Source organism: Phyllobates terribilis, unplaced genomic scaffold (genome assembly GCF_046119375.1).
Source record: "Phyllobates terribilis strain yellow unplaced genomic scaffold, ASM4611937v1 Scaffold_1__5_contigs__length_1240528914, whole genome shotgun sequence".
Classification (NCBI taxonomy): domain Eukaryota; kingdom Metazoa; phylum Chordata; class Amphibia; order Anura; family Dendrobatidae; genus Phyllobates; species Phyllobates terribilis.
Window position 1 is genome coordinate 1,165,263,971 of NW_027362761.1, and position 27,170 is coordinate 1,165,291,140.

General features: G+C 45.0%; 1 protein-coding gene across 1 annotated transcript in view; it reads right to left on the bottom strand.

Annotated features, from left to right (window-relative positions):
* Positions 1-7,011: 7,011 nt before the first annotated feature.
* Positions 7,012-27,170, bottom strand: part of UVSSA (UV stimulated scaffold protein A) — a 115,577-nt gene continuing 95,418 nt past the window's right edge. The window contains exon 14 of the mRNA XM_073649107.1: positions 7,012-9,120. Within this exon, the coding sequence (XP_073505208.1) occupies positions 9,027-9,120 (94 nt within the window). The 3' untranslated portion in view covers positions 7,012-9,026. The remainder of the gene's footprint in view (positions 9,121-27,170) is intronic.

Genomic DNA, 27,170 nt, shown 5'->3' on the forward strand with positions numbered 1-27,170 from the left:
GAAAAAGTAAGTAATGAAAGCCCACAGGAGGAGATTTTCTCTTTTGGGCCTTGTTTACACAGAGCACACCGGGGCAAAACTATCAAAAATGGCTGCAGAGAAATCTTTTCTTTGTTGCTCATGGCAACCAATCAGAACACAGCTTTCATTTTATCAGAGCAGGTTGAAAAATGAAAGCTGAACTTTGATTGGTTGCTAGGGGCAATATCAGACAGTTTTGATAATCAAGGCCCATAATAACTATTGTAGGAGGAAAAGTAAAAATGATGTAAATGAGAATTAAGCTACCGTGAGTGGTGCGTTTAGTGATCAACCATCAAGCGCCTCTAACTCGGAGATCCACCCGAGGCTGGTAACCAGTTAAATGCTGCTGTCAATCACTGATGGCAACATTTAACCAGTGCAGACCGGAAGCGAGTCGGCACGCCCGTCACGTGATCGCGGGGCGCCAATGGGTTGTCATGACAGCTGGGGGTCTGCTGAAGAGCCCCGTGCCATTCATTACGATACTCCTGTGAACGCCGGCCCGTGGCCAGCGTTCAATGGAGATCGTGATCTTTGCTAGACATAGCATTTCTGAAGCCCTGCTATGTGCGGCACAGGCGATCGGACGATTACAGCTTCAAGTCTCCTGAGGGGACTATTAAATACAGAAAAAAAGTTTTAAAAAATATTTAAAAAAAACACAAAAGTTGAAATCACCCCCTTTTTGCCCCATTCAAAATAAAACAATTGCAAAAAATAAATAAAAAATACACACATTTGGTTACCTTTTTTTTTGGTTGCCGCAACATTGCAATAAAATGCAATAACAGGCGATCAAAACACCAGATCTACCCCAAGGTGGTGTCAGTAAAAACGTCAGCTCAGGGAGCAAAAATAAGCCCTCACCCAGCCCCGATCCCGAAAAATGAGAACGTTACGGGTCTCGGAAGATGGGGACAAAAGCAAAATTTTATTTTTGCCAAATTTCTGAGTTTTTTTTTTTTTTTACCACTTAAATAAAAATAAAACTATACATGATTGGTATCTGCGTACTCATAGTGACCTGGGGAATCATATTGCCAGGTTAGTTTTTCCATATATTGAGCATGGTAAATTAAAAAACACCAAAAAACATTGTGGAATTGCAAATTTTTTGCAATTTCACTGCAGTTAGATTTTTTTTTCCTGTTTTTCAGTACATGATATGGTAAAATAAATGGTGTCATTCAAAAGTACAACTCGTCCCGCAGAAAACAAGCCCTCATACGGCTATGTGGCTGGAAAAATAAAAAAAAGTTATAGCTCTTGGAAGAAGGGGAGGAAAAAATGAAATTGAAAAATTGCCCTTTTTATTTGCAAATTTTCCCTATAGACCAGATTGAAATGTTGAAAATCCGAGAATAAAAAATGAATTAAAAAAACAAATTAAAAAAAAAAAACAGATATAAGTAATAAAATTTTGTCAAAGCCTAATACCAGGAAATATAAAAAAGGCATGACACCAAAAAGAGTCAAAAACCGCAAAAACATGATAAAAAAGCATGTTAAAAAAAACACAATGAAAACTGCGAGTAACATAATAGGTGCAGAAATGGTGCCAAAATTCTGCAACATCAAAAATGCACCAAAAGCTCAACATGGGAATGTAGCCTTCTAGAAAGTATCCAAAACAAGGAAGTTTTATCAAAAAGAGACAAAAACCACAGAGGGGAAAAAAAGTCTGTAAAAATACACATAAAATCTTCAGTATCAAAAACACACAAAATATTCATTGTGGGAACTTAGCCTAATATTATGTTACATTTTTGGCTTTAGTCTGGTTTTTGTCTTTAAATAACTCCATCAAAAACTGCACTGAAACAGCACTTTATGAACCAAACCTAAGGTTTGAAGGGTGACAAACCTCTACATCCATTGTTTCATTGCTCCAGTGTCTTTAAGGCCTCATTCACATGTCTGTGGTTAAACACGTTCGTGAAAAAAAACGGTACCGGTGTCATCAGTGTTTTGGATCAGTGTGTCCGTTTTTACCATCAGTGTTTTTCATAAATGGAAAAATAAATAAATTACAAAGCTTCTCCTATACTTTGCAATGTTAAACTTGGACTGTACGCTGATGCCTTCCGTGCGCTGTAGGTGTTTTTCACAGACCCATAGACTTTTATGGGCCCTTGTCATCTGTGCTACTGGAAAAACAGACATGTCTCCATGTGTTTTGCACACGTGTAAAAACACGGACATGTGAATGGGTATCCGTGAACAAAACAGATGCCACACGTACTGGAAACACAGACATGATGAAGCCTAAAATAAAAAATAGATCAACTTTACTAAATGGAACATATCCTACCATTCACTAAGCGCATGACCTCTTTTTTTAGGCGGATTCTGGACTGATTCCACCTGAGAAAGCACAGCGAAACCGCCTAAAAAAAAAATGGACATAATGCACAGCAATGTCAAAACAACATTGCTGTGTACATGTTGATTATTTTGTTACTACCTTTTAACCACTTCAGGATTCGGAAACCCTGAAGCAGTTAAAAGAAGTAACAATCATTCTTTGGGAAGCTTATGTAGACGTCCATGCTCTTTTTATATTTTGGCTTCATCTTTTTTTTTTTTCTTTGCAACTGTTTAGCAAAAAAAAGGAGCATGTTTCCTTAAAATGTTGCAAAAATTTCATGCGTACATAAAATGAAAATAAAAAATTTAGTGCCATAGACTCTAGCAGACAATGCAGTTATTTTGGAGCTAAGACCATGAACGGTCAATGTAATTAAACGGTAGAAATTAATTATTTTAGGACCACAACAAAGAGGCGGTGGTCCTAATGGGCAGATTAAAATTGGGCATTTTCTAGATTTAATACGTTGACATATGCAAGTCAAAGGCAATGCTAAATACCTGGGGTCACATGTGGTGGTCGTAGAGCAGAATTTGGGGTGGGAACCAGAAATGAAGTTATGGAAAATTAGGGATGTGTGAATCTTGACCTTTGGTGCAAAAATGACACCCACTTGGGGTGGGCAATGGTAGCACAACTTTCAGGGTATAATAACTCAGTTTGCCCATGGAATTTTGCCACCAAGAAAGTTGGTAAACCCCTCAACTTGACCAACTATCTAATGCTATGGAGGTTTCCTCACTGCACTTTCATCTCAAATGCATGTGTCAGTACCAGGCATGGCCTCCAGACAAAGGGTGGCACTGTTCCTGGCAGAAAGTCACATTTCTCTACTCTCCTGCAATTCCTTTCATTGAATTTTTTTTTTTTTAAATGTGTGTTTCTGAGCAATAGTCCTTACGTGAATCCACAGCCTACACAGAGACCGTATCTCCCAGCAGGGTATCTGCACAGATGACAAATACAAATTGATTGTGTCGTTTACATAAATATTTTACAGTCTACTGATATAAGAAGAATCCTCTAATGGCCGGATGGATAAATGAAAGCAATGGTCTATGCCGGCCAAACATTACCTTGTAATTATGTAAATTAAGGATTTAGGGGGAAAACCGCAATGAAGCAATTGGGAAAATTCTGGAGCTTAATGTCCCTCATCTAATTAGTACATTTTTTTTAGGATGATCATTTCTAATGAATTTACTTTCATAAATTAAGCAGCCGGAAGAATATACATTTATTTTTTTAGATTTTTTTTTTTTGCGGTTTCTTGCATGTTTGCGCTAAAGTAGAGGAAGACTTCCCTCCAGGAGTGATTCTGAATATTGCATGATGGAGCTGACACTGTGTTAACCAAGTTGGTGGCTCTACATAAAACTTTTAGAGAATGTTCCCTTGTGACCTATCTGCTACCAGAAAAAAAATTCATCCAATTCTGGAACTGTGAAATCCGCAATGACAGATCTCATGACCAGGCATGAGCGGACCATTGGAAGTTCAGGTTCTGGTATCCTACCCAAACGTATTTCCAAAGTTTGGTTCGGGTACCAGAACTGCTCCCGAACTTGAACCAGAACCCGAACTTTGTTGGAAAAATCCTCTGTCTCTCTGCAACGGACTTCCCCCCCAGAACTCCAAACGTTGCGACGGTATTCGGGAGAAGTCCGTGTTCAGGAGTTTAGCACCGGACACTAACTGTCTGGTACGAACACCAAACTTTTAAGTTCGGGTTCGCTCATCTCTACTCATAACGAGAGAGAAAATGAGAATTTTTTTTTTCCAGATCCAAAGCTGGGGTCTTCATTGTTTTCAATGGGGTTCAGATTCTGGTTCAAATTCTGGTACCCGAACCGAGCTTTGGATTAAAGTTTGGATCGGCTACAAGAACCCAAACTTTTACGGCCCGCTCATCCCTACTCATGACATCTCATTCACAATGCTGATACTGCAAGCAAATCCGCTGCATATTTGCTCCATAGGAACTCTTCCAGGTTCTACCACTTTGAGAGAAAGCGGTGAAATTTAAAGGGGTTGTCCCCTTTCAGAAAACTTTTCCTGCTATGTTCAGTTAATTGGAAAAAATACAAAATAATCCTCTACTTAACTTGCCCTCCCAGGGTTCAGAGCCGAGTCTCCGCCACTGCTCTGATTTCCATTACTTGGCTGCAGCTGTGCTGAAACCAATAGAGTCCCACGGCTTTCAGTATCATCTCTATGCTGATGACACACAGATCTACCTCTCTGGACCGGATATCACCTCCTTACTAACCAGAATCCCACAATGTCTGCCCACTATTTCATCTTTCTTCTCTGCTAGATTTCTAAAACTTAACATGGATACAACTGAATTCATCATCTTTCCACCATCTCATTCACCCCCACCCCCATCTGACCTATCCATCAAAGTCAATGGCTGTTCACTCTCCCCAGTCCCTCAAGCTCGCTGTCTCGGGGTAACCCTGGACTCTGATCTCTCCTTCACATTTCCCAGCCCTTTCCACTTCCTGCCGACTCCAACTCCAAAATATCTCCCGCATCCGCACATTCTTTAAACAAGAATGTGCAAAAACACTAGTGCACGCCCTCATCATCTCCCGCCTCGACTACTGCAACCTCCTGCTCTGTGGCCTCTCTTCCAACACTCTCGCGCCCCTCCAATCTATCATAAACTCTGCAGCCCGACTAATCCTCCTGTCCCCCCGCTATTCCCCGGCCTCTCCTCTCTGTCAATCTCTTCACTGGCTACCCATTGCCCAGAGACTCCAGTTCAAAACCCTAACCATGACATACAAAGCCATCCACAACCTGTCACCTCCATACATTTGTGACCTAGTCTCCCGGTACTTACCTGCACGCAACCTCCGATCCTCACAAGATCTCCTTCTCTACTCCCCTCTTCAAACAATTGCATACAAGATTTCTCCCGTGCTTCCCCCCCCCCTACTCTGGAACGCTCTACTCCAACATATCAGACTCTCGCCTACCGTGGAAACCTTCAAAAGGAACCTGAAGACCCACCTCTTCCGACAAGCCTATAAGCTGCAGTAACCCTCACCAGACCATACCGCTGCACAACCACCTCTTCCCTCACCTACTGTATCCTCACCCATCCCTTGTAGACTGTGAGCCCTCGCGGGCAGGGTCCTCTCTCCTCCTGTACCAGTTGGTGACTCGTTTTTGTTCAAGATTATTGCACTTGTTGTTTGCTATCTATACCCCCTTTTTCACATGTAAAGCGCCATGGAATAAATGGCGCTATAATAAAAAATAAAAAAGAATCACTGAGCTCAGCGACTTCACTAGTGTAGATGGCACAAGCCATCTCAACTGGCTGTCAAAGTGACTGCAGCAGTGGAGATTCAGTACTAGACTCCTTTACGATAAGAAAAATACAATTGGTTTGCTTTTTATTTCTTATTCAAAGAACTGTACATATCAGGAAAAGTTTTCTTAATGTGCAACCCCTTGAAGAGGTTATACAGCTCTTCTCATTTCCACATCAGGAGGTAAGAGGCACTTCTGATGTGGCATCTGCCGCCTTTGCCAGGTGTCAACTATGGCTGGTATCTTGAAGGCGTCTTGTGTTCACATGGAGTTTTTTTTTTTTTTAAGGTGGAAAAGCAATCAAAGACTTTTTTCCCCAAAAGAAATCCACTGCTTGTTTTGGAGGGGTTCTAAAGGCTTTTAAACAATCTTTTTGCTGAGTTTTCGGAGTAAAAACTCTACAAAATTTTGAGGATTTTGTACCTTTTTTGGAAGGATTTGGAGAGTTTCCATTCCAAAAACTCGTTGTGCCCATAGCCTATAATGGTTTTTGACCCCCCCCCCCCACCAAGTTTTTGACGCCCTTTGACTTGACAGTGTCAAGTTTAGAGTGAATTCCATTTTTTTTCTTAAACCCATTGGGGGAAAAAAACGTTAAAAAAATCTTTAGAGTATGAGCAGCAAAGTGGATTATCCATTGAATTGAATAGAAGTATTGAGTGCGTATTTGAAGCAGTTTTTTTGTGAATTTTTAGAGTGAAGAAGCTTCCGACTCCACATAAAATCTGTATGCACCTGGCCTTATTCTAAGGACACAGGGACGTGCACACGTTTTTTTCCACCCCAAAATTTCTAAAAAAAATTGCCAATGGTCCAAAATGTGAAGTAAGGGCTCATGTAACTACCGTGAAAAAACTTGGTAAGACTACGTGGCATATTTTAGACGCTGGTGTAGCCGCCGAGTTTTTCCAGGCAATGCCGCTTCAGGAGAACGCTGGTAGTAGTTTTCTTGAAGCTGTTGCTGACGTTCTTGAGGCTCCAGAGTTTCTGAACCCTTTACAAGAAGAGACATAAGATGGAACACAGGTACAGCAAGGTCGTTTCAACATTGATGCGCTTATTATTCATTTTATGGGGCAATACGCATATACACATGGCACAAATGCATCATCAAAATAGCATATCTTTTATTAAAACACCTGGGTATAAATATCTCATGCAGAAGAAAAAAAAAAAAAAAACAACGCCCAAAACAGAAAATACACAGATAATGACACAAAAAGGAGCTCACTTGGAATTTTTCCATACATCTCTTTTGATAAGTCCTAGTATAACCATATTGATTATAATAAAAAATAATTGACAAAAGACCCACAATAATGTCCTATATATCCCTTACCATATATACTATATACCTGGCAACCCCCCTTACCCAAGAAATCACCGCACGCATGGTGTCCCCACCATACTAAATTGTATGCACACCCCCAGAACATGGTTATAATTGGACAAAGACCATTCACATGTTGCAGAGGAGAACAGATGCACGCTCCGCTGTGCAGATACAGGAACACCATTACTTCTTCCCAGTAGTCATCTTCATGCTACAAAATATGGGAGTGTCCTAGAGAGAACTGTTCAAAGGCTCAGGGAACATCCTTTTCTACTTTTACTAGTTTTCCCTTTGCTCCCTTCTCTAATTTTCAGTTCTCTCTGAGCTAGTGGATGGAGACTACGATGCTGCAATGTCTCCCGTACACACGAAGATGAAGGATACCTCTTCCCTTGTTTCTGTGTAGCTCATGTTCAGAAGTAGCAGCAGAATGGAGCACATTATACAGCAGTACTGAACAGTGTAGCTGTGAATCTAGCTCTGGGAGAAAAGGCAACCTTTGGTACTTTTCTCCCAGAGCTAGATTTACAGCTACACTGCTCAGTAGTGCTGTATAATGTCCCACGAGCTGCTGCAGCGACTCTAGCTCTGAAATGGGAGAAGAGAAACTGAAGAGAGGCAGACTTTTTGTACTAGATTCACAGCAACATTGAGCACATTATACAGCAGTACTGAGCAGTGCAGTGTAGCTGTGAATCCAGCTCTGGGAGAAAAGAGTTTTGTAGTTATTTCTCAGAGCTAGATTCACAGCTACACTGCTCAGTAGTGCTGTATAATGTCCCCCATGCTGCTGCTGTGAATCTAGCTCTGAAAGGAAAGAAGAGAAGCTGAAGAGAGGCAGACTTTTGTACTAGATTCATAACATCAGCATGGAGGACAATATACAGCACTACTAAGCAGTGTAGCTGTGAATCTAGCTCGGGGAGAATAGTACAAAAGTCTGCCTCTTCTCCCAGAGCTAGATTCACAGCTACACTGCTCAGTACTGCTGTATAATGTCCCCCATGATGCTGCTGTGAATCTAGCTCTGAAAGGAAAGAGAAGCTGAAGAGAGGCAGACTTTTGTACTAGATTCATAACATCAGCATGGAGGACAATATACAGCACTACTAAGCAGTGTAGCTGTGAATCTTGCTCGGGGAGAATAGTACAAAAGTCTGCCTCTTCTCCCAGAGCTAGATTCACAGCTACACTGCTCAGTACTGCTGTATAATGTGTTTCTCTTATCCCCTTTCAATCGCCATAGATTTTTATCCACTGAAAGATGTAATCTCAAATCTTTGTGTGCAGACTTCTGTAGACGGAATTCATCTGGGCAGGAACGATAAACAGGAGTGGCTGAAAAATGGCTCAACTATTATTGTCACACCCATAGACAATAGGTGGCCCGTTCTGTGGATCATTGAGTGTCCCCAGTGATGAAATCCACACTAATTGAAAAAAAAATGTGGTGTTACTTTTTTGTAGACCGGAATAACCCTTTAACTGCCTCGCAACTCACAGTTTGCTTTTAATCTGATGACGTATAGCAGAGCAAGTGCACTAAAAAAACGCCCAAATATTTTGTCGTCAATTTTTAAAAGAACCTTAAAAAAAAAATAATTTTAAATTAATTAAAAAAATATATAAAAATTCCCTCTCGTCAGGTAAAGCTGAATTCATTACGTTCGGCACCATTTCCTTTGTGCACTGGAGTTTGTACTATATTCTACTATTCCTGCAAATTATTCCCCCCTCCACCCCCCCAAGTAAATGCAATTTTCTTTAAAATAACATACAAATCTATTAATTATTTAAAAAAAAAAAATTCCATAAAGTACAACAAATTATGCAAATAAGTTAAGACATAACCATTAGGGGGAAAATATCTCAATATATTACAACAATTTTTCCTTTAAAAAAAAAAAAAAGGTCCTTAAAACAAGTCTTCCATGTAGAAAGCGGCTCTGGACGCTCTATCTCTTTCTCTGGCGGGTTTTAATTTAATGCATAATTAAACTGGTTTGCAAACTTTTCGTGTCGCCGTTGATCCATTTGGTTCATTGCACTTATCACTCGTTTTACTGATCCCCTACAAAAGGAAAAAAAAAAAAAGAAGGAAAAATTAGGCAAAAAAATAAGAGGTCGCGGCTTCACTTCTAGTGTTTATAAGGTATGTAAAAGGAAAAAAAAATGGAGGCGGTATCATTAATTACCGCTCGTCCCTCCCGTTCTGATGAGGCAGAACAAATTGGACGTGTTAAGTAAATTAAGTACCGCCATACAAATAGTTTTTAATTCAACAAGGTTTTAATAACAGGAGTAAACAAATTGAACTCCGGCTTTAATGTGAGCACTCCACCTTTTGTCATTATTCTTTACCGCCGACCTTACAAGATAAATGGCAGCTGTCCAAGCAGGACTTGTGGTAGACAAAGGCGCGGCATCCTTGTTATCCACATTGTGCCGGGCTACGACTGTCTGGATGTCCTGTCTTAATCCAATTTAGAAGCCTCCTTATTCTCCGCTGCTATTGATCCTGGGCACATACATTATTTATACATCGCATGTGCTGACCGTCTGCGATGATGCGTCAAGATGTAATAAATTTTATATAATATATATATCTTGGCGCATCATCGCAGACCCCAATCCACATCGCTCATTGACCATATTCAGAGATACTCCCCCCCCCCCCCCCCACTGTATTTAGTCAGCCACCAATTGTGCAAGTTCTCCCACTTATAAAGATGAGGTCGGCCTGTAATTGACATCATAGGTCGACCTCAACTATGAGAGACAAAATGAGAAAACAAATCCTGAAAATCACATTGTCTGATCTGGAAAGAATTTTTTTTCAAATTTTGGTGGAAAATAAGTATTTGATCAATTACAAACAAGCAAGATTTCTGGCTCTCACAGACCTGTAACTCCTTCTTTAAGAGGCTTCTCTGTCCTCCACTCATTACCTGTAGTACTGGCTCCTCCGTCCTCCACTCATTACCTGTAGTACTGGCTCCTCCGTCCTCCACTCATTACCTGTAGTACTGGCTCCTCCGTCCTCCACTCATTACCTGTAGTACTGGCTCCTCTGTCCTCCACTCATTACCTGTAGTACTGGCTCCTCTGTCCTCCACTCATTACCTGTAGTACTGGCTCCTCTGTCCTCCACTCATTACCTGTAGTACTGGCTCCTCTGTCCTCCACTCATTACCTGTAGTACTGGCACCTGTTTGAACTTGTTATCAGTATAAAAGACACCTGTCCACAACCTCAGTCACACTCCAAACTCCACTATGGTGAAGACCAAAGAGCTGTCGAAGGACACCAGAAACAAAATTGTAGCCCTGCACCAGGCTGGGAAGACTGAATCTGCAATAGGCGAGCAGCTTGGTGTGAAGAAATCAACTGTGGGAGCAATAATTAGAAAATGGAAGACATACAAGACCACTGATAATCTCCCTCCATCTGGGGCTCCACCCAAGATCTCACCCCATGAGGTCAAAATGATTTCAAGAACGGTGAGCAAAAATCCCAGAACCACATGGGGAGACCTAGTGAATGACCTGCAGAGAGCTGGGACCAACATTACACAGGCTACCATCAGTAACGCACTACGCCGTCAGGGACTCAGATCCTGCAGCGTCAGACGTGTCCTCCTGCTTAAGCCATTACATGTCCGGGCCCGTCTGAAGTTTGGTAGAGAGCATTTGGATGATCCAGAAGAGAATTGGGGGAATGTCTTATGGTCAGATGAAACCAAAGTAGAAACACAACTCGGCGTGTTTGGAGGAGAAAGAATGCTGAGTTGCATCCAAAGAACATCATGCCTACTGTAAAGCATGGGGGGGTGGCAACATCATGCTTTGGGGCTGTTTCTCTGCAAAGGGACCAGGACGACGGATCTGTGTACATGAAAGAATAATTGGGCCCATGTATCGTGAGATTTTGAGTGCAAACCTCCTTCCATCAGCAAGGGCATTGAAGATGAAACATACCTGGGTCTTTGAGCATGACAATGATCCCAAGCACACCGCCAGGTCAACGAAGGAGTGGCTTCATAAGAAGCATTTCAAGATCCTGGAGTGACCCAGCCAGTCTCCAGATCTAAACCCTATAGAAAACCTTTGGAGGGAGTTGACAGTCCATGTTGCCCAGCGACAGCCCCAAAACATCACTGCTCTAGAAGATATCTGCATGGAGGAATGGGCCAACATACCAGCAACAGTGTGTGCCAGCCTTGTGAAGACTTACAGAAAACCTCTGTCATTGCCAACAAAGGATTGTAAATGGCCAAATATTTATTTTCCACCAAAATTTGAAAAAATATTCTTTCCAAATCAAACAATGTAATTTTCAGGATTTGTTTTCTCATTTTGTCTCTCATAGTTGAGGTCGATCTATGATGTCAATTACAGGCCGACCTCATCTTTTTAAGAGGGAGAACTTGCACAATTGGTGGCTGACTAAATACTCTTTTCCCCACTGTATGTAAGGGCTTGTTCACACTTTTTTTTTTTTTTTGTGCAGCAAAAACGCAAACCAAGAGTTTTACAGCACCAGCAAAACTAATCTCATGCACACGCTGCTGATTTTTTCCTCTATAAACCCAGAGCTTATAGGGCAATAAGACATCTTCTTAAATTACAGGACTTTCTCTATGGTGGACGGACAGAACTGTGGCTATTGTTTGGGCTCTTTTGTGCCACGAGCCTTAGACTTGTATAATTTCTGGGTCCTTCTGTGCTTAGGATTCCGCTCGACGATCTCCATACGATGATACACTGATGGAAAAGACTGACACCGGTACCGGAAATACTGACCAAATACTGAAGGTGCCCTAATAGTGACTTTTTAAAAAAAAATCTTTTCTAAGTTCTATTTCCTTGGGTTTAGTCTACTTTTTGCTTGGCATAATGGCCGTGGCTTTCTTTATTCAGACGGTATAGCCCAATTCATCATTTGGGACATTTCAAAAAGACTGCAAACTTTTTGTGCAAATGTGTAACAAAATCTGTTAAATTTATTTTGGGCAGTTGAAGACCCCCACCTTTCCCAAGAGTCCCACATGAATGAAGAGGTGGTTGATCATGTGCTCCTCTGCTCTATTCATTCTCTAAGACTATGTTCCCACGATGAACTTTTTGATGTTGCAGATTTTCTGCACTATTTCTGCACCCATTATGTAAAATAGGTTACTTGTAGGGTTGAGCGAGTATGTTCTGTCCGAGTATGCTCGGGCTGAGCTCCGAGTATTTATAGCTGCTCGGTGATGTGGTTGAATCGCTCCCGTGTGCATGATTTGCGACTGTTTGACAGCTTTAATACATGTGAGGAATGCTTGTTTCTTACACATTCCTCACATGTAATAAAGCTGTCAAACAGTCGCAAATCATGCACACGGGAGCGATTTAACCATCACCGAGCAGCTGTAAATACTCGGAGCTCGGCCCGAGAGTACTCGGCGAAAGGGTTAACAGAACATACTTGCTCAACACTAGTTACTTGCAATTTTGAAAAAATATGCAGCGTCAAAAACTCATCGTGGGAAAGTAGCCCAAGGGAGATAGTAGAGAGCAGCAGTCGGTTGGTCTTCGGTGGTAACGTAGCCTAAGGAATATAGCAGAGAGCAGCAGTTGGTTGGTCTTCGGTGGTAACGTAGCCTAAGGAATATAGCAGAGAGCAGCAGTCGGTTGGTCTTCGGTGGTAACGTAGCCTAAGGGAGACAGCAGAGAGCCGCAGTCGGCTGGTCTTCGGTGGTAACGTAGCCTAAGGAATATAGCAGAGAGCAGCAGTTGGTTGGTCTTCGGTGGTAACGTAGCCTAAAGAATATAGCAGAGAGCAGCAGTCGGTTGGTCTTCGGCGGTAAGGCAGCCTAAGGGAGACAGCAGAGAGCCGCAGTCGGCTGGTCTTCGGCGGTAACGCAGCCTAAGGGAGACAGCAGAGAGCCGCAGTCGGCTGGTCTTCGGCGGTAACGCAGCCTAAGGGAGACAGCAGAGAGCCGCAGTCGGCTGGTCTTTGGTGGTAATGTATCCTTAGGCCAAGGCCCCACTAGCAGTTCCTCACCTGGTTTTGACTCCCACTCCTGAGAAAAAATACTGACAAAATAATGATAGTGGGGCCTTGGCCTAAGGCTACGTTACCACCGAAGACCAGCCGACTGCTGCTCTCTGCTGTCTCCCTTAGGCAACGACCCCACTGTCAGTATTTGTTCTCAGGAGTGGGGGATAAATGCAGAATTGGTGACTTGTTTCTATTATACCTTTTCTCTGATTGTTCCTCACCTGGTTTTGACTCCCCACTCCTGAGAAAAAATACTGACCAATCAGAGAAAAGGTGTAATAGAAACAAGTGCAACAATTCTGCATTTATCACCCACTCCTGGTTTTGTCTCCCACTCCTGAGAAAAAAATACTGACCGAATACTGACCAAATACTGACAGTGGGGTTGTGGCCTAAGGGAGACAGCAGAGAGCAGCAGTCGGCTGGTCTTCGGTGGTCCCACTAAGTATGACTGGAGAAGAATTGTGCAGGATCGACCACCGCTCCATTCACATGGGGCTCTTCATAGCCCCGGTTGTTAATATCAGTGGGGGACACAGTGGTTGGACCCCCAGCAATTGAGAAGTTATCCACGATCCTAAAAATAGGCTATAATTTACAAATTTTTCCCAACCCCTTTAAGACTGTGCAACTTTTAATTCTCAAAAGGCCAGTAAATAAGCATCGCCGAATTTGCACCAAATCATTAAACATTGTTCACCCATTTTGATGAATTTGCAAAAAAACAAACAAAACTCCAGCACAAAAAAAATCAAAGCCAAAAATTACTTAAAAAAATGCAAATTATGCACTTTGGGTGTGAATGGAGTAGAAAATGTTAATGTAAAAATCCTGCTAGTTCCTTTTTAGACTCTACGGGTCCGTTCCATTATTGTGTTTGCACCTTTTTTTCCTGGTTTTTGGAGATTTTTGCCCTTTTTCATTTGTGCTTTATTCTGGTTTCGATTTTCGTCCTTTCTAAAGTATATTCTATAAGTACACCCGCCTGGGGTGATTATGTATGCCTGAAATTGTTATGCAAACTTTGTGACATTTTAGTGGAACATGCCACTATTTTTTGCACTAAAAAGTCACAAAAAAGGTTAAAAGACAAAAATAAGACAATTTTTGAAAAAATTGTCGCAAAAATGAAAAAGAAAAAGAAAAAAAAAAAAAATGTCAACAAATGTCACAAGACAAATCGAAAAAGGACTTTTAAAAGAGAAATGAAAATGTTCAATTGGGTCCCTTATGTGACTTTTATTCATGTATTATGCTACTTCTGTGCTGGATCCTTCTGGGAATCTGTATGTGGTATATATTCATGTGACCTAAAAACTGAGCACTAAGCCTGGCCATACACATTAGATAGAAGTCAGCCAAATGCTGATTCGGCTGACTGCTATTCCTACTACTTCCACCTCACATACACATGCATGCTCGAGTCTGCATGTATCCCGTGTGGGGAGAGGCTGAACACCTCTGGCGGTGGCTAATCTTCCCTAGGATCCAATGGATCACGCATGTGTAAGGGAAACTGTCACCAGATTCTATACATCGAGCAGTCTGATGAGCGCCACCACACCACACCACACGGCGAGGGGCGCGCGCGCGCCTCCACACCACACGGCGAGGGGCGCGCGCGCGCCTCCACACCACACGGCGAGGGGCGCGCGCGCGCCTCCACACCACACGGCGAGGGGCGCGCGCGCGCCTCCACACCACACGGCGAGGGGCGCGCGCGCGCCTCCACACCACACGGCGAGGGGCGCGCGCGCGCCTCCACACCACACGGCGAGGGGCGCGCGCGCGCCTCCACACCACACGGCGAGGGGCGCGCCTCCACACCACACGGCGAGGGGCGCGCCTCCACACCACACGGCGAGGGGCGCGCCTCCACACCACACGGCGAGGGGAGCGCGCGCGCCTCCACACCACACGGCGAGGGGAGCGCGCGCGCCTCCACACCACACGGCGAGGGGAGCGCGCGCGCCTCCACACCACACGGCGAGGGGAGCGCGCGCGCCTCCACACCACACGGCGAGGGGAGCGCGCGCGCCTCCACACCACACGGCGAGGGGAGCGCGCGCGCCTCCACACCACACGGCGAGGGGAGCGCGCGCGCCTCCACACCACACGGCGAGGGGAGCGCGCGCGCCTCCACACCACACGGCGAGGGGAGCGCGCGCGCCTCCACACCACACGGCGAGGGGAGCGCGCGCGCCTCCACACCACACGGCGAGGGGAGCGCGCGCGCCTCCACACCACACGGCGAGGGGAGCGCGCGCGCCTCCACACCACACGGCGAGGGGAGCGCGCGCGCCTCCACACCACACGGCGAGGGGCGCCTCCTGTCCTCACAGTTGCCATCTCTCCAGCCTTGACTGCAGTCATCCGCACAGTCTGTTCAACACTCACGCCTGCACAGTAGGGAACAGGAGCTGCGCAGGCGCAACAGGATGTGTGTATGATGTCAGCTACATCAATCAAGGCAGGACAGACTGTGCCGGGCGGTCCGATGAGAGTTTCCAGACTGCGTTCGGTGCCTCCGCTACCCTCGCAATCACTGTCTCTCATGCCTTGATCGACATGGCTGACGTCATCCGCGCACGTTGTTGCGCCTGCACAGATCTTGTTCCCTAAAGTGCAAGCGTGAGAGTTGAACAAATTATGCCGATTTGGTCTCTTCGTTGTGCGAGAAGGGGTTGCAGGAATGTTATGAACGACAAAACAAGGAAGGTGGATCTAACTTATACAAGGGATATCTGGTGCCCGATCCTTCTCACACTGACATCTGCCGTTGATGGAGAAGTCAGGACGCCTCCCAACAGATATCCGTCGGGTTCAGCTGATGCGTGTGGTCGGCTTAATATTAAACCAGCAGAATTTTGCTTGGAGAATAAAACATATACATTTTTTTTTTAACAGTACAAGGTAATCATCACCGTCTGTGAAGAACATGCGCCAGCTGCTGCTTGAGAGATGGCGGGCAGACCGGCACCAGGACGCTGGCGTGTCAGCCGTCTGCCACAGGACATCTTATTTACAACAATTGGGAATTACTTGTCAGTGTTTCCACAGCTGGACGCATGATTTCCCTCCAATTCCCCCGAGCTAATTAAATCTGGTTTGTTCTCGGGGAAAGGGCGCCGTTAATTGATGTCTGGTACACTCCTATAGATGTCCATCCGCACGGTAATTAAGACCTGTTGCCGTCATATAATTTGTGTTGTGATACCAGCTGTCAGGCGCCATGTTTTATGATGTGTACTGAGGTATGGAGCGGCGGTGGGGTACGGGGGGATGGCAGCGCATACACTCAACCTAATTACGAGACTATTAGAAAAGTTGTCTGGTAGTGAAGAGTAAAATGTAGAGAGCCATGCCAAGCTGGCAAGTTACTGAGCCCACTCCGTGACCCTTTTCCAGATCATTCTTATAAACAGTCATGGCTGAAAGTGTTGGCACCCTTGAAATTTCCAGAAAATGAAGTATTTCTCCTAGAAAATGATCGCGATTACACGTGTTTTGTTATACACATGGTTATTTCCTTTGTGTGTATTGGAACAAACACAAAAGAGGAGCAAAAAGGTAAATTGGACATAATTTCACACTAAACCCCAAAAATGTGACGGGCAAAATTGTTGTAACACTCAACCTAATAAATAACTGCAATCAATCGCTTCCTATAACTATCAGCTTCTTACACCTCTCAACAAGAGTTTTGGACGACTCTTCTCTTGCAAACTCCTCCCAGTCTCTCATATGTGAAGGCATCTTCTCCCAACAGTAATTATAAGATCTCTCCACAGGTGATCAATGGGATTTCGATCCGGACTCATTGCTGCCACTTCAGAACTCTCCAGTGCTTTGTTTCCAAAGCGGCTGACGGCTGGTGTTTCTAGCCTGGGAGGGGGCCAATATTCATGGCACCCTTCCTGGGCTATTAATATCAGCCCCCAGCTGAATACCTAGCCTTTACTAGCTATTAAAATGGGGGACCCCAAAAAAATGACGTGGGGTCCCCCTATTTTAATAGCTAGCAAAGGCTAGGCAGACAGCTGGGAGCTGATATTAATAGCCCAGGAAGGGTGCCATGAATATTGGCCCCCTCCCAGGCTAGAAACACCAGCCGTCAGCCGCCCCAGAAATGGCGCATCCATAGGATGCGCCAATTCTGGCACTTAGCCTCGCTCTTCCCACTGCCCTGTAGCGGTGGCAGTGGGGTAATAGGGCTGGGGTTGATGTCAGCTTATAATGCCAGCTGACATCAAGCCCAGGTTAGTAATGGAGAGGCGTCTATAAGACACCCCCATTACTAACCCCATAGTCAAAGTTAAAAAAAAACCACAAACACCCAGAATAAAGTCCTTTAATTGAAATAAAGACACAATCCTTTATTGTTCTAAATTAAACCATACTTACCATCAGGCCCATTCCAGCTGAAGCCAACGATCTCCTGCAATAAAAGAAAAATAATAAAGCAACCTCATCCTTACCTTTCCATGGTTCCCACGACAGCTTCAGCTCTGCTACATTCACATGACAGGCTGGACAGCAGCAGAAAGTTGGAGTTGGACATGACCTCGGCTCATCTGGATGCCGTCACAGCGAGACACTGAGGAGCGCAAGCATGCCTGCGCTTCTCAGTGTCTGCGGGATGACAGGCTGGATGGCAGCGTTCTGCTGCGGTCCAGCCTGTCATGTGAATGTAGCAGAGCTGGAGCCGTCCTGGGAACCATGCAAAGGTAAGGATGAGGTTGCTTTATTATTTTTTTTTTATTGCAGGAGATCGTTGGCTTCAGCTGGAATGGGCGTGATGGTAAGTATGGTTTAATTTAGAACAATAAAGAATTGTGTGTTTATTTCAATTAAAGGACTTTTTTCTGGGTGTTGTGTGGTTTTTTTAACTTTGACTATGGGGTTAGTAATGGGGGTGTCTTATAGACGCCTCTCCATTACTAACCTGGGCTTAATGTCAGCTGGCATTATAAGCTGACATCAACCCCAACCCTATTACCCCACTGCCACCGCTATAGGGCAGTGGGAAGAGCGAGGCTAAGTGCCAGAATTGGCGCATCCTATGGATGCGCCATTTCTGGGGCGGCTGACGACTGGTGTTATTAGCCTGGGAGGGGGCCAATATTCATGGCACCCTTCCTGGGCTATTAATATCAGCCCCCAGCTGTCTGCCTAGCCTTTGCTAGCTATTAAAATAAGGGGGACCCCACGTCTTTTTTTTTGGGGTCCCCCATTTTAATAGCTAGTAAAGGCTATGTATTCAGCTGGGGGCTGATATTAGTAGCCTGGGAAGCTCCGTGGGTATTACCCCCTTCCCAGGCTTCAAACATCTGCCCCAGCTGTCTGCTTAACCTCCGCTAGAGACTAAAATTACGGGGAACCCCACGCCAATTTTTTTAAAAATAAATCCTTTATTTTAACACTAAATGACAAGTACAGTAATCAACACTATCACTATACTTCTTATAAATGTGACTGACATGTTTCTATCTAATCTATATGTGATTCTCTATTATTTCTGTTCTAAATTGTCGGGTACCGGTGTATGCCGCTGATGAATTGCCGGCTTTTCATGTTTCACTGTGAGCACTGTTCCCATCGATTTGGGCAACCACCTCCCCCAATACATTCTACATTATTGTTAGTTGTTTTCCTTCATGTAGAATTAACCTACAAGGAAAGAAAGGGTTGATTTTCATTCCGATATTTCTGTCCCATTGACTTGCATTGGTTTCCGGTATCGGAATTGGCGATATCCGATACTTTTTGAGTATTGGCCCGATCCAATCCGATCCGATATTTCCTGATATCGGAAGGTATCGCTCAACACTAGTGATAATATACAGATTGGAGATGCCCCCCCCCACACTAATTGCCAGAATTGGGACTTAGCTGGCTGCAGTCTTGCAATTGGAAAATTGAGGGCTCAAGTTCCAAAATTGGCAGAAATCGGTGGTCGTGCAAACAATTTGCTACCTTCCTTATAGACTTTGGCTGCCACCAGCATTCCCATACAGAGCAAATGGATTGGCAGACAAGTATAGAAGGCAAGGTCGATCACGAAAAATGAACACATCTCAATCCTAGTGATGGGTGGGGGTCCGCACATGGATCCAACAATAATACCGGTCCATTAGATGGGTGATCATTTTTGTTGACTGGAATACCCCTTTAGGTTATATACTTTTAAAGAAGCAGCCTCCTATCTTTGTCCTTCGGACTTCTACGAAACGTTTTCATGGAATGTTGTGAGTTGTATTTTTGCAGCCAGCTTAAAGGCTGTGGTTTGTTTTAGAAAAAAAAACAAACAAAAAAATGCTTGACTCGCCCTCCCTGGGTCCAGCCGAGTCTATACCGCTGCTCACGGTGTTATCCGTTATTGTCTGAAGCGCTGACGTCACGTAGAGAGCGCGGCAGCCAATAACTGAGCTCAGCGGCTCGTGCCATCAATTCAGGCTAAGTTAGTGGTTTAAAAAGGGACTCTGTGCACCTTTGGTGGTCAGTGCCGCTACCCACCTATTTGTTTTCTATCATTCTCCGCCATCCTCTTCCTTGATTGACAGCTCTGGCGTTACAAGAACCAGAGAAAGGCAGGAAGCCAAATATTTGAATAGGACGCTGCACTGAACTGTTTGGCCACACCAAGGGTGCACCGAGTGCCTGTGCCTGGTCTGCATTGACACACAAACTCACTTTAAATTTTGTATTATCTATGCCTAAAATGTAAAAGGAGATTTGTGTACTCACCGTAAAATCTCTTTCTCTTAGCCTCTAATTGGGGGACACAGGACCATGGGTGTTATGCTGCTGTCCACTAGGAGGCGACACTATGCATAATCTGAAAAAGATTAACCGTGGCTCCTCCTCTGCAGTATACACCCCTGTACGGCGTCAGCCTTCTCCAGTTTTGTGCAAAAGCAGTAGGAGGAACGTAACATGGACAACATAACCATGCCTATAAGAAGGCAACTATGTACGAGCTCAAGAAAAAAACAATATGAGAACTCAACATAACAACGGCCCGGAATGGGCAAAAGGGTGGGAGCTGTGTCCCCCAATTAGAGGCTAAGAGAAAGAGATTTTACGGTGAGTACACAAAAATCTCCTTTACTCTGTCGCCTCATTGGGGGACACAGGACCATGGGACGTCCCAAAGCAGTCCCTGGGTGGGAAGCAATGGACGAATATTGTGTAAACAGGCCCCTATAATTGGGGCACTGCCGCCTGCAGAACACGTCTACCCAGGCTCGTGTCTGCTGAGGACTGGGTATGAACCCTGTAGTGTTTGGTAAACGTGTGTAGGGTAGTCCAGGTGGCTGCCTTACACACTTGTTGCGCCGAGGCCTGGTGCCGAATGGCCCAGGAGGCCCCTACCGCACGTGTAGAGTGTGCCGTAATACCTGCTGGAAGAGGAGAATTTTTGAGGCGGTAGGCCTCTTGTATGGTGGATTTGATCCACCTGGCAAGGGTAGCTTTGGAAGCTGGTAAACCCTTGCGGCCGCCTTCCAGAAAAAGGAAAAGAGAATCAGACTTCCGGAAGGGCGCAGTCCTAGACACATAGATACGTAATGCCATGACAAGGTCAAGCGTATGCAGAGACTTCTGCACTCTATGAACCGGGACCGGAGAGAGGGATGGCAGTGAAATTTCCTCATTGAGGTGGAAGTTGGACACAACCTTCGGAAGGAAGGATGGGACCGTACGAAGAACTACCTTGTCCTGGTAAAAAGCCAGGAAGGGCTGTCTGCAGGAGAGTGCTGTGAGTTCAGACACCCTGAATAGCGAGGTGATTGCCACCAGGAAAACCACTTTCTGGGATAGAAGGCGGAGTGAGACTTACCTAAGGGGTTCAAAGGGTGTTTCCTGCAATGCTGTCAGCACCAGGTTGAGATCCCAAGTTTCTAGTGGTCGTCTGTAGGGGGGGGAACCAATCGGGAAACCCCCTGGAGAAATGTCCTTACTTGCGGCTTGTTAGCAATGCGCCTCTGAAAAAGCATTGAGAGCTGACACGTGGCTCTTAAGGGAGGCCAGGGACAGTCTGGCCTCCAGACCCGATTGGAGAAAACCAAGTACCCTGGGGAGGGAATAAGGGAATGGGGTCTGGCCACGAGATTCGCACCAGGTAAAGAAGGCTTTCCAGGTACGGTAATAAATCTTTGCAGAGGTTGGCTTCCGTGCTCTGATCATGGTTCCAATGACGTCAGGCGAGAACCCTGACTGGGTTAAAACCCAGGTCTCAATGGCCATGCCGTCAAATTGAGGGCCCCTGAGTTCTGGTGGTAGAACGGGCCTCGAGACAGAAGATCCGGGCGGTCGGGGAGATGCCAGGGGACGTCTGCTGTGAGCTGCACAATGTCGGCGTACCACGTACGTCTGGGCCAGTCTGGTGCGATTAGGATGGTTGGAACTCTCTCTTGCTTGATCTTCCTCACCACTCTGGATATCAGGGGGAGAGGTGGAAAAATGTACAGGAGCTGGAACTGGGTCCAGTCCTGGACCAGGGTGTCATTTCCCAGCGCCCGCGGGTCGTGTGTCTTGGCCATGAAGTTGGAGACCTTGGCATTGAAGTGGGATGCCATTAGGTCCACGTCCGGAGTCCCCCAGCGATGGCAGATCTGGCGAAAAACTTCAGGATGGAGAGACCACTCTACAGAGTCCATTCCTTGCGGCTGAGGAAGTCTGCTTCCCAGTTGTCCACATCCGGAATGTGGACCGCAGAGAGAACCGAACCTGTGTGTCTTCCGCCCACTGGAGAATGTGTGTCACTTCTCGCATCGCCTGGGCACTGCGGGTCCCCCCTTGGTGATTCACATATGCCACAGCCGTGGCATTGTCCGAATGTACTCTGGCGAGTCCGAACGGGAGAGCCACAAACTGGTAGTGGTCCTGGTCGATTACGAACCTGAGAAATCTCTGATGGGCGGTCGCAATTGGTATATGCAGGTATGCGTCTTGAATGTCTATGGAGGAGAGATATTCTCCCTTCTCCATGGACGCAATGATGGGCCGAAGGGACTCCATGCGAAAATGACGTACCCGTACATAATTGTTGAGCTGTTTTAGGCCCAGTATGGGCCGTACGCCACCTCCTTTCTTGGGGACTACGAATAGATTGGAGTAGAACCCTCAGAAGCGCTCGGCCGCGGGAACAGGTACTATGACTCATGCTTGAAGAAGCGAGGAGACCGCTTGGTGGAAGGCATGAGCCTTGGCTAGTGGTTTTGGGGGAACAGAAAGAAAGAGTCTGTTTGGTGGGTTTGAAGCGAACTCTATCTTGTATCCCGAAGACACTAGTTCCCTGATCCACCTGTCTTCTGTAATAGGCAGCCAGACTTGATGAAAGAGCGAAAGACGGCCGCCTACAGGTGGGGTATCTTTCGGAGTCCATGAGTCAAGATGAGGAGGAAATCTGAGATTTTCCTCCTTTAACCCCTTAAGCCCCGAGGGTGGTTTGCACGTTAATGACCAGGCCAATTTTTACAATTCTGACCACTGTCACTTTATGAGGTAATTACTCTGGAACGCTTCAACGGATCCCCCTGATTCTGAGATTGTTTTTTCGTGACATATTGTACTTCATGATTGTGGTAAAATTTCTTCGATATCACTTGCGTTTATTTGTGAAAATAACAGAAATTTGGCGAAAATTTTGAAAATTTTGCAATTTTCAAAATTTGAATTTTTATGCCCTTAAATCAGAGAGATATGTCACACAAAAGAGTTAATAAATAACATTTCCCACATGTCTACTTTACATCAACACAATTTTGGAATCAAAATTTTTTTTTGTTGGGGAGCTATAAGGGTTAAAAGTTGACCAGCAATTTCTCATTTTTCCAACAAAATTTACAAAACCATTTTTTTAGGGACCACATCACATTTGAAGTCACTTTGAGAGGTCTTTATGACAGAAAATACCCAAAAGTGACACCATTCTAAAAACTGCACCCCTCAAGGTGCTCAAAACCACATTCAAGAACTTTATTAACCCTTCAGGTGCTTCACAGGAATTTTTTGAATGTGGAAGAAAAAAATGAACATTTAACTTTTTTCACAAAAATGTTACTTTAGACCCAATCTTTTTTATTTTCACAGAGGTAACAAGAAAAAATGGACCCCAAAATTTGTTGTGCAATTTCCCCTGGGCACGCAGATACCCAATATGTGGGGAAAAAACACTGTTTGGGCGCACGGCAGGGCTCGGAAGGGAAGGAGCGCCATTTGACTTTTTGATTGTAAAATTTCCTTGAATAATTAGCGGACGCCATGTTGTGTTTGGAGAGCCCCTGTGTGCCCAAACATTGGAGCTCCCCCACAAGTGACCCCATTTTGGAAACTAGACCCCCCAAGGCACCTATCTAGATGCATAGTGAGCACTTGGAACCCCCAGGTGCTTCACAAATTGATTCGTAAAAATGAAAAAGTGAAAAAAAAAAACACTTTCATTTTTATGAATCAATTTGTGAAGCACCTGGGGGTTCCAAGTGCTCACTATGCATCTAGATAGGTGCCTTGGGGGGTCTAGTTTCCAAAATGGGGTCACTTGTGGGAGAGCTCCAATGTTTGGGCACACAGGGACTCTCCAAATGCAACATGGTAACCGCTAACAAATTGAATGGAAAATCGGCTCAAATTGTTAGCGGACACCAAGTTGCGTTTGGAGAGCCCCTGTGTGCCCAAACTTTGGAGCTCCCCCACAAGGTACCCCATTTTGGAAACTAGACCCCCAAAGGCACCTATCTAAATGCATAGTGAGCACTTGGAACCCCCAGGTGCTTCACAAATTGATTCGTAAAAATGAAAAAGTGAAAAAAAAAAACACTTTCATTTTTATGAATCAATTTGTGAAGCACCTGGGGGTTCCAAGTGCTCACTATGCATCTAGATAGGTGCCTTGGGGGGTCTAGTTTCCAAAATGGGGTCAATTGTGGGGGAGCTCCAATGTTTGTGCACGCAGTAGCTCTCCAAACGCAACATGTCGTCCGCTAACAATTTGAGCCGATTTTCCATTCAATTTGTTAGCGGACACCATGTCGCGTTTGGAGAGCCCGTGATGTGCCTAAACAGTGGAGCTCCCCCACAAGTGACCCCATTTTGGAAACTATACCCCTCAAGGATTTTATTAAGGTGTATAGTGAACATTTTGAACCCAGAGGTACGGCACAGAATTTGTTTACATTAGGTCATCATATTGAATAAGTTGTCATTAGTCTTGAGCGCAAGTGCTCGCTACTTGAGTTTGCATCGGGTACTCAGGTATGCACCATGTACAGCGTGTGCTCGAGTGACATGCTAGAGTCCCTGCTCCGCATGTTTCACGGTTATTAGACACCCAAAAAAAACCATGCGGGGATCGCTCGTGCATGGCAGGCAATCCCCGTAAAGTTTTTTGGCCGCGAAGCATATGGGGCAGAGACTCTAGCATGTCACTCAAATACCCACGATACTCAATGCATACCAGAGCACCCGATGCAAACTCAAGTAGCGAGCACTTGCGCTCAACACTAGTCGCCATATCGTCATCTTTTTTTCTTACTTTTGAAAAAAATCCCAACCCCAATCCCAACCCTAACCCCTAGCACAACCCTAACCCCTAGCACAACCCTAACCCCTAGCACAACCCTAACCCCTAGCACAACCCTAATCCCTAGCACAACCCTAATCCCTAGCACAACCCTAACCCCTAGCACAACCCTAACCTTAGCACAACCCTAACCCTAGCACAACCCTAACCCCAAACCCAGCCCTAACCCTAGCCCTATCCTAACCCAAGAGTTTATTTTTGACGCCGTTCCTCGTGCGGTATAAGTGATTAGACGACTTTATTCTTCGGGTCGGTGTGATTACAGCAATACCAGAATCATATCGGGTTTTTATGACTGACAGCTGTCACACACAAAAAGACGCATTTTTTGTAAAATCTAGTTTTTGAATCGCCATATTTTGAGAGCTACAATTTTTACAGATTTTGGCAGACAGTCATGTGACGGCTTGTTTTTTGCGGGATGAGTTGACGTTTTTATTGGTGCCATTTTCAGGCACGTGACATTTTTTGATCGCTTTCTATTCCGATTTTTGGGAGGCAGAATAAACAAAAACCAACAATTCAGGAATTGTCTTTTTTTTTTTTTATTCTGTTCCGCGTGTGGTAAAAGTGATAAGGCAGCTTTATTCTTCGGGTCAGTACGTTTACAGCGGTACCACATTTATATCGTTTTTCTATGTTTTGCACTTTTACATAATAAAAGCAATTTTATAGAAAAAAATATTTTTTAGCATTGCTTTATTTTGAGAGCTATAACTTTTTTATTTTTCGGCTGATGGAGCTGTATGTCAGCTTGTTTTTTGCGGGACGAGATGACGTTTTCAGCGGTACCATTTTTATTTATATTCGTCTTTTTGATCGCGTGTTATTGCATTTTTTATTTGGCGGTATGGTGATAAAGCATTGTTTTTTGCTTCGTTTTTTTTTTTTTTTTACCGTGTTCACTGAAGGGGTTAACTAGTGGGACAGTTTTATAGGTCAGGTTGTTCCGGACGCGGCGATACCAAATATGTGTACTTTTATTGTTTTTTTTTTATAATATTTATTGATGGGTACATTATATTTTTATTTTTGGTGGATTATTTTATTATTTTTTATATTTTTGCAATTTTTTTTTTTTTTTTTTCACTTACTGACAGTTTTTATACTTTATTACTTTGTTCCCCTATGGGACTTTCACTTTTTTTTCTCTGATCGCCTGCATGGCACAGGAATGCAGCACCATCCCTGTGCCATACAGGCTGTCAGCGCTGCACAGTGAGAAGATTGTTTGGAGATGCACTGCGCATGTCCAAACAATCTTCCTGCTGTCTGGTGACCCGGATGTTGTCATGACGACATCGGGTCGTCATGGCAACACCCGGGAAGCCTTTGCAGACAGCGCTGGAAGCCGGAAGAGGAGGTGAGTATCACGATCACCTCCCCTTGCCCCCGCAATGCTGCGATCGACTTCAATCGCAGCATCGCAGGGGTTAATGTGCTGGGAGCGGTGCAGGACCGCTCCCTGCACATAGTACCGGGTGTCAGCTGTGACAATCAGCTGACACCCGGCGGCGATCGAGCCCGCACAGCCTGTGTGCGCGCGCGATCGCGATGATGTACTAATACGGGTCTGGCTCTTAAGTCCCAGTGCACAGACGCGTATTAGTACGTCAGATGTTATTAAGGGGTTAAACTTTGACTGGCCTGCTCTTGACTGCCAGGTCTTGTCCGACTTCTGCGTCGACCGCGAGTTGTCTCTGCGTGTGGCGCGGTTGTTATTTTGTGCTGGTCGCGAGACGGACCAGCCCGAAGAGTTCCGAAAGGATCGGAATCGTGTTTGTTTGCGCTTCTTCTAAGTGCGTTTGGGCTTCAGTTGGGGGAGAGGGGTACTCTTACCCCGGTGGCTTTGGATATCATTGTGTCCAACTGTTCACCGAAAAGTCGACCACTGAGGTATGGGAGGTGTTTGAGGGACTTCTTTGAGGCTGCATCTGCTTTCCATTCCCGTAGCCAGAGGATACGCCGAATCGTGATGGCGTTTGATGCTATCCCCACTGCACCTCTAGCAGAATCCAGAGCTGCATGAAGCATGTAATCTGCTACAACTGCTATTTAGGCCGCTTGGTCCGACAGTTCAGGGGTAGATACTTGTAGGCTAGTTTGTAAATTTTGGGCCCAAGCCAAGATGGCCTTGGCAGCCCAAACTGAGGCGAACGCGGGAGCCAGGAAGGCCCCTGAGGCCTCGAAAATTGAACGAGCATTGCGTTCTACCTGCCGGCCTTCTGTGTCCCTGAGGGTTGAGCTATCTGGCAGTGAAAGGAGTGACTGTGCTGCTAGCCTAGAGACTGGGGGATCCACTTCAGGTGGATCTGTCCATTGTTTGGTGACCTCCTGTGGGAAGGGGTACAGCGCCTCCAGATATTTGCGATTAGTAAACTTCTTCTCAGGTTGTGAGAACTGCTTTTTAAGGATCGCTTTAAATTCTGGGTGGTCAAAGAAGACTTTAGGCAGTTTCAGAACTCCTTCAAAGGAAATCTTATGTCCTGGTGTCT